The 14,032-nt window shown below is 36.3% G+C and overlaps 1 protein-coding gene across 1 annotated transcript; it reads right to left on the reverse strand.

Moving 5' to 3' along the window:
- Positions 1 to 189: 189 nt before the first annotated feature.
- LOC116295927 (uncharacterized) lies at positions 190 to 13,384 on the reverse strand. Its single transcript, XM_089038565.1, has 13 exons — positions 13,219 to 13,384; positions 11,003 to 11,599; positions 10,241 to 10,618; positions 9,780 to 10,073; positions 8,643 to 8,804; positions 8,316 to 8,562; positions 7,653 to 8,140; positions 6,301 to 6,495; positions 5,814 to 6,161; positions 4,897 to 5,736; positions 4,030 to 4,806; positions 3,592 to 3,822; positions 190 to 3,380 (listed from the first exon to the last, which is right to left on the reverse strand). The coding sequence occupies exons 1-13, from the start codon at positions 13,253 to 13,255 to the stop codon at positions 1,501 to 1,503; spliced, it is 6,474 nt and encodes a 2,157-aa protein (XP_088894691.1). The 5' UTR covers positions 13,256 to 13,384; the 3' UTR covers positions 190 to 1,500.
- Positions 13,385 to 14,032: the final 648 nt, after the last annotated feature.

Consider the following 14,032-nt stretch of genomic DNA (forward strand, 5'->3'; position numbering starts at 1 on the left):
TTTTCAATTATTTTTTATTAAAAATTGCTTCTTTTTTTCCTCTATTTTCCTAAATGAATTATTCATATTGTACATTAATTTAGTCCATCTTTGACCATTACATTTCCCTCAATCTTGTTTTTGGCTCAAGATGCAGACTGTATGAGAGAGAGAGGGAGCCTCTCGAATGCAGGTTACTTACTATGTCACCATGTTTCAATCAAATTTTATTTATTTTTTAATGGTTGGATATTATCACTTTCTCAAACTGCTTTTTGATACAAGCATGAAACTAACATCCTAAAAACATTTGTTATATAGAACACATTTCACTGATATCTGATAAAATAGAAGCAGCAGTGTACTTAATTGTACAGTGTTACTTTATACACTTTTTAAATTTCTTATCACATAAAATTATAAAGTATTTACTCTTTTGCCTTAAGAATTTAAGAAAATAACTTAATTTGGGCCTTGAAGATAAATGAATTAATAGTAAATTAATCATAATCTAAAAACCATGGTTTGGAACTGAGCACTCACAAGTGGGCATTTGGAGCCATACTTCTTTCTATCTTAAAAAGGGTGGGGTGTCAAACATCTTGCAAAAAGCTATTTAACAATTAGATTCACAGCCACAATAGGCCATGAGGGTTACAGAACCATGAGGGTGAGAGGTCTAATCATTTTAGTCTAAACCAACTTGTTTTGAAATTAGCTTCAAAACATGGCCTTACTGCTTTTTTTGTTCTTTTTTGGGGGGGGGGGGGGAGGGGGGTTTCGAAACCAGCAATTTTCCATACTAGTGTGGTCTATATCACGAATAGACCACTAGTAGCTCAGCCAACCAGAGTGCAGAATACTGAATGCTTGGACAGGATTCAAGATTTATAGACCTGGGCCAGGTTGTTCAAAGCTCGATTAGCGCTAATCCAGGATTAACTCTATAGGTCTTATTAAGAGTTAACCCAGGATAAGCACTAATCGGGCTTTGAACTACTGGGCCCTGCAATAGATGCACTTGCCATAAAACTAAATTTTATTGGGTCTGAATTAATTTCTGTAAAAAAAAAGTAAAAACGAAAACAATGATATTACTGGATAATCAATGAATGTAGGTATTAAAACGTGAATATAGCATCTTATATTAGTATGCTACATGGAAAATAAAATTCTTAGTTTTCGATTTAAAAAATCATAAATAGAGTAGAATAAATATCTGATGCCAACCTTCAATCAAAAAAGCAAATGCTTGCTACATGTTTCTGCAAAAAGGGCAACACAAGCCTGTTATAGGAAAACTGTGTTTGGCTTCCTTTTCACTATCTTATAAAGACAGGGAATGTCTAATTACTGGTATGCGTATGATCCATATTAGCATGCATTAAGCAGTTTTTGTGGCTGACATGACAATGCATATTACAGTATGTGTTCTTCTTTAAAAACATGGTTTTTAAAAACTTTGATATCACAACCCTGATAATATTCATTTTGCTTGTTATGCCGACATATGTCTAGATATTAAATAAGCCGCTCCTGATTGGGTGGTTTCAACACTGAGTTCAACTCTACTCTTCCTCCATCCATTTCTTGTTTGCTTGGACTATAGGTACCATTGCCTGCTCGTTTTTTATACAATACTACTAAAATTAAAATTAAAAGAATGAGAAGTATACACGCAGCTATCACTCCAATAATTAGTCCTATAGGCTCTTCTGCTTTGTGTGTCAAGGGTTCAGTAACTTTAGGAACTTCACAAAACCTTCCTACATACTTATCAGTACAATTACATGTGAAATTTCCAAACTCGGAGATACAGGTACCTTGGTGTTGACATTTGATATCTTTACAATAATCAACTTTGTTCTGGCAGTTTGCACCTGTAAACCGAGGTTCACAAGAACAATTGTAACCTGATGATAGACTTCGGCATGTTCCTCCATTCATACATGGATTGGAGTCACATTTGTCTTTAAACTCACTGCAGTTCTTCCCTATGTATTTCTCTTCACATTGGCAATTGTAGTCATCCATTAAAGGCTCACACAGTGCATTGTTTTTACAAGGGTTCGGCTGACAGTATTTCCGTAAACCACTGCAATTCATGTTTCCAAAGCCTTCAGTACAGTTGCAATGATATTTATTGTAGGATATCCTACTGCATGTGCCATTGACACATGGAGATGTATCACAAGGGTCAACCAGCTTGTCACAGTCCTGTCCAGTGTAATTAACTGTGCATTTACAATGATAACCAGGGAAGAATGATTGATTTGGAGTGTGACTATCTATGCAGGTGCCATTATTTTTGCATGGACTACTTGCACACTCACGGATATCCTCAGTACATGTCATTCCTTCCCACCCATGAAAACAAGAACAATAAAATCCAGTAGAGTTTCCACTGCAATTTCCATGGCGACAGGGCTTTCCTATCATGCACCACTCGGTAGCATTATATGCACAATTTCTTCCATAATAACCTTCTTTACATTTGCATTCATATGATCCTACAGTGTTAGTACAGTTATTTGAACCAAGTTTGTAACATACTTTTAGGTCACACTCATTGATATCATGTTGACAGAGTGTGCCATTAAATCCTTCGGTACAGTTACATGTGTACTTATTCACACCGTCAACACATGTTGCATTGTTTGTACAGTTATTTCCAACACAATCATTAATGTTGATCTCACAATTTCTGCCAGTATAGCCAGTAACACAAGAACAACTGTAGTTGAGATGAAGGTCTGTACAGTTGCCTCCATTCAGACAAGGTGATGGTGAACATTCATCTGTTACTTCCTTGCACTGTCTTCCCTGATATCCTGCTGGGCACTGACACACAAACCTGTCTTTACCAAAATCACTGATTTGGAAACTGCTTTCCAAATGTGCTGTCATGTTGTTGGAACATGTAGCATTATTAAAACATGGTTGGTGGGCACATGTCACGTTAGCTGTATTATTGCACTTTAGTCCTGCATATCCTTCTGGGCAAGTGCACTTAAAAGCATCCCAAACATCTGAGCAATTGCCACGAGTACAGGGTTGGAACCTACATACAGCATCACTTTGACAACCAAGAGAAACACCAGTCATTTCCGCATCAAAATGAGGCTTCAATGGTGTTACATGACTGACATTGTAACTTGAGTTGTAGTACTGTTTGAATGGCAGCAAAGCCCCACCTACTCGCAGGTTGTCAAGACAACCTTTGAAAGGCATTTGTGTGTCAGATCCAATATAAAGAGATGTCATATTAAGAAGGTTTTGAAGAGCCTGTTCAGTTAATGGTGGTTCTGAAAAGTATTCCACTGTTCCATCGATCTCCAGCTTAGCTGAATTTGATAGATTGACCATTACTTTGTGCCAATTACCATTGTTTATAGCCTTCGCTGTAAAGATTAAATATACAGAATAATGACAGTCAAATCAAAAAGATCTAGCTATTTGCTATGTGATCAGGTGTTGATAGGTCACAAATCTTCATGGTTGAAAAAGTTTCTGTACAAAAAGGTTCTCCCCAGGAGTAGCCCAGATGCAATGCAGGCTACCCAAGAAATGTTTTGAGATAAAAAATTTTTCAACACATATTAATGTATTTACCTGATAAGATATTTCCTGATGCGCTCTCAAGATCATACGTTACATTTAGAGTGCCATTGTCTATTCTGACTATTAGCTTCTGGTTATTTTGCGATGCAGTGAATATTGTTCCATGATTCTGACGGGTTCTCAGGCTAAACGAGAAGTGTGGCTTAAGAGTCAAGTGGGAATTAGAAACCAATGTAAACTTGGCTTTGCTGAGGCTTGCATTAAATGTAGCAGGACTGACACCTGTGAAATAAGAAAATGTGGCTTTATGAATACAGAGATTCTGGAACCGGGTACTAAAGATGTTCAAGTTAGGATTCCGTTCTTGTTCTTTAAATGTAGAATGTATTATAATTGAGTTTTACTTGTGCATTAAGCTTTTCTGAACTTATTAACAAGTACATAAAAGTTCCCTCACCCAATCACATCCTTTTTAACTATCATACTTACACTCAAACTGTCCATTATCAATATCCATGCATTTGCTTCCTCCATCACATGGTTGTACCAGTGAGCAGCCATAAAGTGAACAGTTTCTTCCACCATAAAATCGATTACAGTAACACTTAAAATCATTCCAAGTATCTTCACATCTTCCTTTGCCTCCACAAGGAAAAGAAGCACACATATTCTCTCCTGGACAGCCCTTACCCAACCCTTGATTCTCAACAAGTTGGTAACTGTCTAGAGATGTAGGGTCTTTGAAAAACAAGAAGAGCTTGTTGTTAAGATGCATGTCTTGAATGCAACCACGCAAACCTTTCCTTGTCATGACAACATCTTCTGAGAACTCTAACCAATTTTTAAGTCCACCAAGGTATGTACTTGACAAATCAATAGACGAATGTAAAGTCATACCAGATGCAGTTACATTATCAACCTTAGACTCATTAACATTTATGGAAATAAAGTGATATTGTCCATCATTGACCTTTGGGTTGAGAGTTAACAAGTTCTTGGAGCCCCCTTTAGTAGACTGTACTGATATAGAGCCGTTAGAAAGGATCACCGTAATGTGGCCTGAAGCCCCAGTAAAAAAAGCTATCAAACCACTATTCTCTCTTGTTCTTATGAAGAAAGACAGCTCGCTCAACATGCCGAATGTTGTAGGAGTCGCAAACTTGGCGTAGCTTGTGTTAAGATTGGACTGTACCAGTGACCTTCTTCTTCTTCTTTGAGCAGCATTGTTAAGTGTTGTCTGTGCACCAAATGTTCCTGCGATGAAGGCTGGTGGAAAAATAATACAATTTTAGCTTTACTCATCTTGAGCACCTAATCTCGTGCAAGAAAGAATAATTTTTGAATAGATAAACTTACTTTTATTACACTGGTCACCAGTCCATGGCCTGTTACATTCACATTTGTAATCAAGCCATTCATCGATGCATCTTCCGTTAACACATGAATTAGGCTGGCATACTGGTACACGTGGACACCCACTGGTGACATTAACAAGTTTTACATCACTCTGTGTTGGGATTACTGTCAGTCCATCAACCTCAACTGCACGAATACAGCCAATCAACAGCTTCATATTTCCTATGTTGGTTAGTCCACCAATAAACAGCTTTGACAAGACATCATTGGATGAACGGCTCATCGTCTTTGTACAATCACTACAAGAAGAGTTGTCTATGTTTATTTGAATAGATGTACTTGTCAGGTTAACAAGGACTTGATGCCAATGTCCATCTGTTAGGTTTGCATTAGAGCCAACAGTACAGCTTTCACTGTCAAAAGTCACTAACAATCCTTCTCCTTTTAACTGTATCAAGAGTTTCCCTCCAGAGTCAATTGCCAAGACTCCATATTTCAAAGTAGTCCTGAACTGTAATGATATAGTTAGGATACTTTTACCAACATCGAATGCCATGTAAGAAGAGCCATTCATGCTGATAGTCGTACTGTTTTCACAATTCTTCCCACCAAATCCTGGTATGCAGCTACAGGTGTAGTTATCAAGACCTTGATCCAAACATGTGCCATTGTTAAGACAAGGGTTGTTGGGCCGACAGCGAGAAACTGGGTACTCACAAAGACGACCAGTATAATTAGCTGGACAAGAGCAGTTGAACTCATTGATTAAATCATTACATGTAGCGTTGTTTTGACAAGGATCAGAGGCACATTCATCTATTTCTATGGAACAGTTGTACCCTGCAGAGTGAAACATTATGACATGTTAAACTATGTATTCTAATAATTTAAAACCACTTCTCTAACAGTTAACTCACCTGTGTAGCCAGGAACACATGTACAGTTGAAGTAATTAACATGGTCATTACAAGTGGCTCCATTGTAGCAAGGGTTGCTGGCACATTCATTGATGTCTGTAGAACAGTTGTTGTCTGTATATCCAGGTACACATGTACAGTCGTAAGTACCATTCCCATTATTACACGTAGCACCATTCTTACAGTATCCTAATGCACACTCATCTATATCTTGATCACAGTCTTTTCCTTCCCATCCTGAGGTACATACACATGTGTACTTATTGATCCCATCAACACATATTCCACCATTTTTGCAAGGATCTCTGTTTAGAGCACAGTCATCAATGTTCAGGTAACAGTTTTTACCTGAAATCAATAATTCAACAGAGGAAAAATAAATTGCCTATTTTGCAATTGAGAAATAAAAATTGAAAATCACATTTATATAATACTGTGATAAGAAAAGAAAACAATAGTCATTTGACCTTTCAAGGTCAGTTCTTACCTGTCCATCCATAATCACAATAGCACCTGTATCCAGTGTAGATGTAGTTACTACACAGTCCTGTGTTACAAATAGTCTTCTTCTCACACTCATCAATGTCCAGTTCACAGTGGGTGCCATTAGTAAACTCATTACAAGCACAATGATATGAGCCAATGGTGTTCTGACATGTTCCTCCATTCATACAAGATGCATCTAAGGAAGAAATAAGTATGTGAAAAGAAAACATCGAATAAAGCACTTGGTAGTGTGCATGTATATAAAAACTGACATGTACCAAAACCACCTGTTACCATGTGGGGTGAACTAATGGAAGAGCCCCTTGCAGGAGTGATAATTCAAAATTATCAACATTGAACTTCTATTGAGAAGGTATTATTTCTGTTTTGGCTAGGGATTCCGTTCTTCTGATTCTTTTCAGAATTCAAACATGTTTCTTCATTACATGTGCTCTCTTCTTTGAAACTTATTGGGCAATAATAGTACTTCAAAGGTTTTCTCCCGTAGAAGAATATCATTGATTACTGAGTTTAAACAATAATTATTTGGCAAGTTTCCTTTGGATCTCACTGAATTGAATGAAATGTTAAATCTTGGGGGAAAATGCTTCAACCGACAGAACAGCAACTGAATATCAAGACAAAACCTATAAAAATATGCATACAACTAGATTCCTACCAACAAAATTCTTAATCTGAATCAGAATCCAAAAGAAGCAGCTGATTCAAGTGGCATTTTGACTCATTAAATCCAGACCAAGATGATTGTGCTGAATTATTTCCAGCAATGGCATTCAAAGTTACATTTGGAGCTAGTTAAATTGTACACATTTGGGACTACTTGAGTGTTCTTTAAGAGGCCCATTTACGGAAAACATTTATCCAAACAACAATGTTTTAGATTTCTTGTGGTCTCTTCATCTGCCAATGCAAAATGGAAACCATTTTGTCTTGCAAAAAAGAAAAGTTTACAGTTTGAAAGCGTTGCTAGGAAACTGAACTACCAATCATAATCTAGTTATACGGCCATGCGAATTACTGAAAAAATAAGCCCTCCTTCATTAGCCAATCAGCATAGAATAATTTTGCCCCGTATGTGATAAGCATTATAACCTACATGTTGAATATAAGGACAAGGAATGAAACTCAAATTGGACCCTCGAATAAAATTGCTTAAAAAATTAATGCTATGCAGCATCTCAGTATGAGAACCTGAATGCTTGTGCTTTTTTAAATGTGTTAATCAGCAATAGTTAAACACCTGATAGATTTCATTCCAAACATTGTTGCTGTGGGCTCCCTGTGGTTTGGGGGAGACAACTATATATCATAAGTATATTGCATCATACTCACTATTGAGACACTCATCTATGTCTCTATCACAGAATTCTCCTTGAAATCCTTTGTTGCATATGCAGGTATAATTGTTAACACCATCTACACATGTCCCATTATTACATCCATGTGATGGACAGTCATCTATGTTGATCTCACATTGTGTACCATTAAAACCACTCAGACAATGACACTTGTAATAACCAATCTCATTAGAACATGTTGCATTATTCTTACACGGGTTGGAGGCACATTCATCAATTTCAATCTGGCAGAAATCACCATGGTAACCAGATGGGCATTGACAGGTGTAGTTATTGATTCCATCAATACAGGTTGCATTTTGCACACATGTGTTTGACTGACAGTCATCAATGTTTATGGAGCAGTTATGTCCTGTAAAGCCTTGTTGACATGTACAATTGAAGTCATAATTATTGACCAGAGATAATCTACATGTTCCGTTGTTCTCACATGGATTGGGATAACAAACATCCAACTCACATCTACAAACAAAACACAAGTAATATATTAAATACAAATTCATGGATTTGTTAATAATGAACATTCCAGCAACTGGATATCACAATTTGTGAAAACATTATCACATGCATTTAAAGTGAATTTTAATCTGGAGTTCAGCATGTTTTGTTTTCATATATATATTCTAGATGTCATTACCTTTTGCCATGGAATCCTCTTGAACAATTGCAGTTAAAATCAGCCACTCCATCTATGCAAGTACCATTGTTCAAACATGGTTGAGATGTACAGTCATTAATGGTGTCCAACTCACAATATGTGCCATTAAACCTTGGTAAACAGGAGCAGGTGTAACCATTAACACCTTCATTACAGGTGCCATTATTCTTGCATGGATTACTCAAGCACTCTACAATATCTACTGAGCAGTTGCTTCCAGTGAAACCTGATGAAAGATGATCAGTGATGCATGATCAAGTTTGCTCAGACAAATAATCTTTTAATCAATTATAGTTTTGGACTCACCTGGTTTACAGACACATAAGTAATGGTTGATTTGATCAAAACAGTATTGGTTAGGATTACAGTTGTTGTTAACACATTCATCAATGTTGTTTTCACATCTTGTATCATTAAAACCGGCAGGACAAGCACAATTAAAGCGATCAATCTTGTCTGTACAAGTACCTGAAAAGAACAGCAATCATAGAGCAAGTTTTTCAAATCATTTTATAATCCATCCTATTGAAATTAGCAAATTAAGCTCTTTTTCAATGGTCCGCACTCTTATCAAACATGGAATGGCATCAGCATATGATACAAACTCAAGTGCAACCACAAGCGTGGCAAGTGGTTTCACTGCAAAGTTTGGTTTATATGCTGACGCCATTCCATGTTCAATAAGAGTACACACTACTGAAAAGCTAGGAACTCAATTTGTTTTTTACCACAAAAAATAATTGACACAGATTTTTTGTCGTTTTTTTGGTTATCAAAACAACCATGGGAAAAAGCGAGCACTCGTTGACATCAGCTTATTTGTCTGTCCTCTTATTGGACATAAAAAATAGCCAATCTGTGCATGAGAAATTATAGATTTGTGGTGTAAAAAGCAAAATTCTTCACCTAGTTCAAAGGTTATTAGGAGATGCTAGCTATTCTTTTGCTACAAAATCTAGGCCACATCCACACTATGCCCAATAAATTTGAATCTGCAACTTTCACACTGAAACTGAAAAAAAAGTTTTCCGTCCACACACGAAAACGGATAAAATGCTTCTTGTCCACACTAGTCCGAACAGAGGCCGCAAAAACGCTTGATTGCACATCTGAGCATGTGCATCGAAGCTGAAATTGAGCAAGTGGCGAATTTTTAGCCTTTCCGTCATGTTTCCATGGCAATTTTAATCATGATGTCATTGTATTCGAAAAATTTCAGGTACAAAATGTTCTCCGTCCACACTAATACAGCTAGCCGACGTTTTTAAATTGTTCCACTCTGGAGACCGTATTCGAAAAAATTCGTTTTCGGCAAAGAATTGTTCCGGATTCGCCCAGACTAGTGTGGACGGTAGGCCTAACCAAATAAATAAAAATTCAGATTCAAATTTATCCGGCATAGTGTGGATGGGGCCCTAGACTTTGTTCATATGATATAATTACCTCCATTAACACAAGGATTTGGACTGCACTCATCAATGTTGTTTTCGCAGTGTTTCCCATCAAAGCCTCTCACACATCTACAGGCATAAGTACCAATATAGTCATGACACGTTGCATTATTCAGACACGGTGAGGAGGTACATTCATTGATGTTGTCAGAACATGTTGGGCCTGTGTAGCCAGATCCCGTGCAGTTACAGGTGAAGTTATTAACACCATCAACACACTTTCCATTAGCACATGGAAGAGAGGCACAATCATTGATGTTAGTCTCACACTTGATGCCTGTGAACCCTGAAAACACAATCAATTATACACATATATATGAATACTCAATGACAAAACCTGTTAAAACCAAGGATAGACTAATATTTGGAACATATTCCTTACTAAAAAGGTATGATTTTATGAGAAATCATAATTACAACATGGAAATTATTAGAGCTACTGTAAGTACTTACCCTTTTTACAAGTGCATTTGAAACCATTACTACTGGTATTGCTGTTGTCCCTGTAGCATGTACCATCATTAAAACAAGGTGACAAATCACAAGGATTAAATGACGAATCACAGTTCCTTCCTGTCCATCCTGCAGGGCATGTACATGTGTAGTTGTTCCTGTCAAATGATTCCTTACACACTCCTCCATTCTTACATGGTTTGGCATCACAAAGTGAACCAAGAAATGTGTCACAGTTCTTCCCAGTCCACTGTGATCCACAGATGCATATATAAGAATTGATGCCATCAACACAAGTACTGAATGAATGACAAGGATTTCCACTACATTCATTGATGTTCACTTCACAGTAATATCCAGTGAAACCAGAATCACATTCTGCAGAATTAATTTTTAGATCAATTAGTCAATAATAACACACTGGTACTTTGACTGTGCTAGAATAACAAAAAACATACTGATTACTGCTTTTTTGATATTCTGCTAACTCGGACGTTTCAAAGGGCTTGTCATGAATTGGATTTGTAGTGCTGCCAGCCGAGAACATAAAAGGTACCAACTGATTAGTTTTGATTGACAGCAGCGATAAACCAAATTTCAGCATGCAGCTTGAAACTACAGAGTTCACAGAATATGGAAAACCAAAGTAATTTAAAGACAACAAGGAACAAAATTCATGTGGACTAAACAGCTTTTGTGTATCTACTACTCATTTATAAATAAGAATAACTTGATACTTTATATAATTTTCATAGCACTCACTTTTCCTAGTGCAGCCTGCTTGAGAATCCAGTGGACACCCTGCTTGCACATTTGTTGCTCCTTGTGACATAACAAGATGAATATTTCTTCCACTCTCAATACAGCCAACAAATCCCTTAATTGAACTAGTATTACTGAAGTTACCACCAGCATACATGGGTCCACTTCTCGTAAAGTTTAATATATCTTTAGGCACTACTGCAGAGTAAATGTTTGGTCCAACTATTTTTATGGTTGCATTCACTGATGAGCTGCCTGGATCAAAACTCACTGTATTTATGTAGTTTTTATCAAGTTCATTGCCAGCATGAACTGAGCCTTCAACTCCATGAACCTTCCATTGTAGTGTCAAGCGACTTGGGGTAAAATGGGGTGGGCTGACAGATATGTTATTGTTTACAGTGCCTGGACTGACTCGTAATAAAACATAATCATCTCCATCTCCTCCTTGATACAATAAAGCACCACCTTGACATGTCCTGAAGGTAAGGTCAAATCCTTGTTTAAGAGGAATGGTTGCAGTTGTCACTTGCATGAATGATGTTTCATTGAAGAAAAATGTATCTCCTGCCTCCAAATGGCCAATACACATGTATTCTATAAAATAACAAATGAATAGGATTGTCAACCAGTACTAACATATTATTACAATACACATGCATTCTGTAAAATAACAAATGAATAGATTGTCAACTAATACTAACATCATATCATCTTACTAAGTGCAAGGAATAATTGAAGCTGCATGAAATAGTTGCCAAATACAGAGGTGGCAAGAAAGACTAAAGTATGCAGTACATAGGGTTGTGAAAGGCTGAAAAGGTTAAGTGATAGACTGAATGTAGAAAAAAAATGCATTTGCAGGGCTTAAAATAATGGAATTTGATCATTGGCCAAATTAGTTTTAGACCCTGTCCACAGTCACACATTCAATATTATTAAGCGCACACTTTTATCAACGAATCCTATCCAACCCGCACACAAACAACCATCATCTTCCTATACTAAAACAGATCAGATAGGAACACACCTTGTGACACCAGCATTTTCAAAAGTATTGTTTTATGTCATGCACAAGAGAAGACCTAAACACTGTTTCCAAAAGTATACATTTATGGTGAGTGTTTTCATTATTTAGGTGCTGGCGCACTGAAGAGTATGCATCTATGAATGAAAATGTAAACCTTTGTTAGCTTTGTCATACTAAGCTAAGGCCCACTGGTCAATATTCCAAATGAGTGGCAAGGCAAAGATTTGTCCAGACAAGTTCCAATTCTGACCAGATATTGTCTAATGATCGACTGGTCGTTATTTTGAGCCAAATTTGGTTTCAGAAGATTTCCTACAGTAGCAGACTTTATAAAAAGAATGAATGGATAAAGCAGCTTGTGAGTGAATTATTGTTGCCATATATATATATAGAGAGAGTGACATCATACAGAAGTTAATTTAAATATTATAATTTTCCAATAATACTGCAAAAAATATTTTATGCCAAACAAATACGTGTCGATGTTATGTATCTCTTTCCATCTTTTAATGAATAGTTAATGGGCTAACTAAATTGTGTAATAAACAGATTGCTGTTATATAATTACACTGGTTATTAACTGGTCTGTTTGTATGGTATGCATGCACTTTACGCAAACAGGAAACATAACATGAGCAATTTTCAACGAGCATTATTCATAACTGTTTTTATAACTTTCATGCCTTACTTGAGTAATGTTATCTAATGAAATCAATATGAGTCAACTGTAAAGTAGTCTATCTAAATCATCTAGTCTCTCATATTCAGACGTCAATGTGCGTACACCATTAGTTTGCCAGTAAAAAAACAATATTCTTAAACAGTTAGGATCGTATAGATTATCAATCAACATATCGATTCTTCTGCAAACGAAGTTTGATTCATCATCGGTAATAAAAAGTTAAAATGCTATCTTTGATAAAACAAACATTAAGATCGGTTAACCAAAGCGCTCGAACTCGAGAAGAACTTCGAACCGATAAAACCATTATAATAAGCGATCATTCAATCGATCAGGTAAAGTCACACTAGCTTATCGTTTGATAGTAGTTTACCTGAAAGAAAAATCCGTTGGCGTAAAGAAAATCTAAATGAAATTAGGGAAACTAGGGTAGATCATTTATATGTTTTAAGCTAACATACAGCAAACACAACGATAGCAGCTACAAAAGAACCAAACGCTTACCCAAAATCACTAGCAAATATACCGCTAAAGCCTTCATATTCTACTTCATAAAAAGAGTATTAAAAATCATCGACTTCGTCCTTCATGCTCCAAGTGATTGAGAAACAATTCCAAAAGTTTTAGCATAACTTTGACATCGTTGCTATTGTTAGTAGTTGATTTCGGTAAAAACTATCTGCGTCTTGAACAACACCGGATTAAAATCAACCATCTAGAGAGAACTTAGAATATCATCAGAAAAGATATGCATAAAATCAAAGCTTAAATATAATTTCATAGTACTTTAGAGCCTGAATTAATTTCCTTAGGAAAACTCTTTTTCCACTTTCAATCAAGAAAGATAAGAAGAGTAGAATAAGGTAATAGAAGTTAAGAGAATTACAGTTCGTCTGGTAGAAAGCAAGATAGGTTTTCTCCTTACATAGTTGGAATGCAAACAATTCTCTGGGGGCGGTGCGGTAGAGTACGGTATGAAAAAGTTGATGCAGTTGTTTAATTTTTCCTTTTCAATAAAAGATAAATATCTATTATATATCATTTTCAAAAAGACAACAATAAATAAATAAATATTTTTGTAAAAACATTGGAATTTGGAGAATGCTGAATTAAAGTGACGTAGTAAAATGTTTATCTAAATTCCCGATTTTGAAAAAATAGCGAAATTAAAGTGCAAATTTATTATCTATTTTTGGCTTGTTAAGGGAATTTGCGTTCGAATTTGGAAACCAATTATAAATGATTTAAGAGAATGAAATCGCGAAAATGAAGTGAACTCCGAATAAACAGTGCGTGGAGGGTACGGAAAAACAGTGGA

The sequence above is a fragment of the Actinia tenebrosa genome, unplaced genomic scaffold (genome assembly GCF_029948245.1).
Source record: "Actinia tenebrosa isolate PJP-AT-01 unplaced genomic scaffold, QUT_ActTen_1.0 PGA_scaffold6__47_contigs__length_16458017, whole genome shotgun sequence".
Lineage (NCBI taxonomy): Eukaryota > Metazoa > Cnidaria > Anthozoa > Actiniaria > Actiniidae > Actinia > Actinia tenebrosa.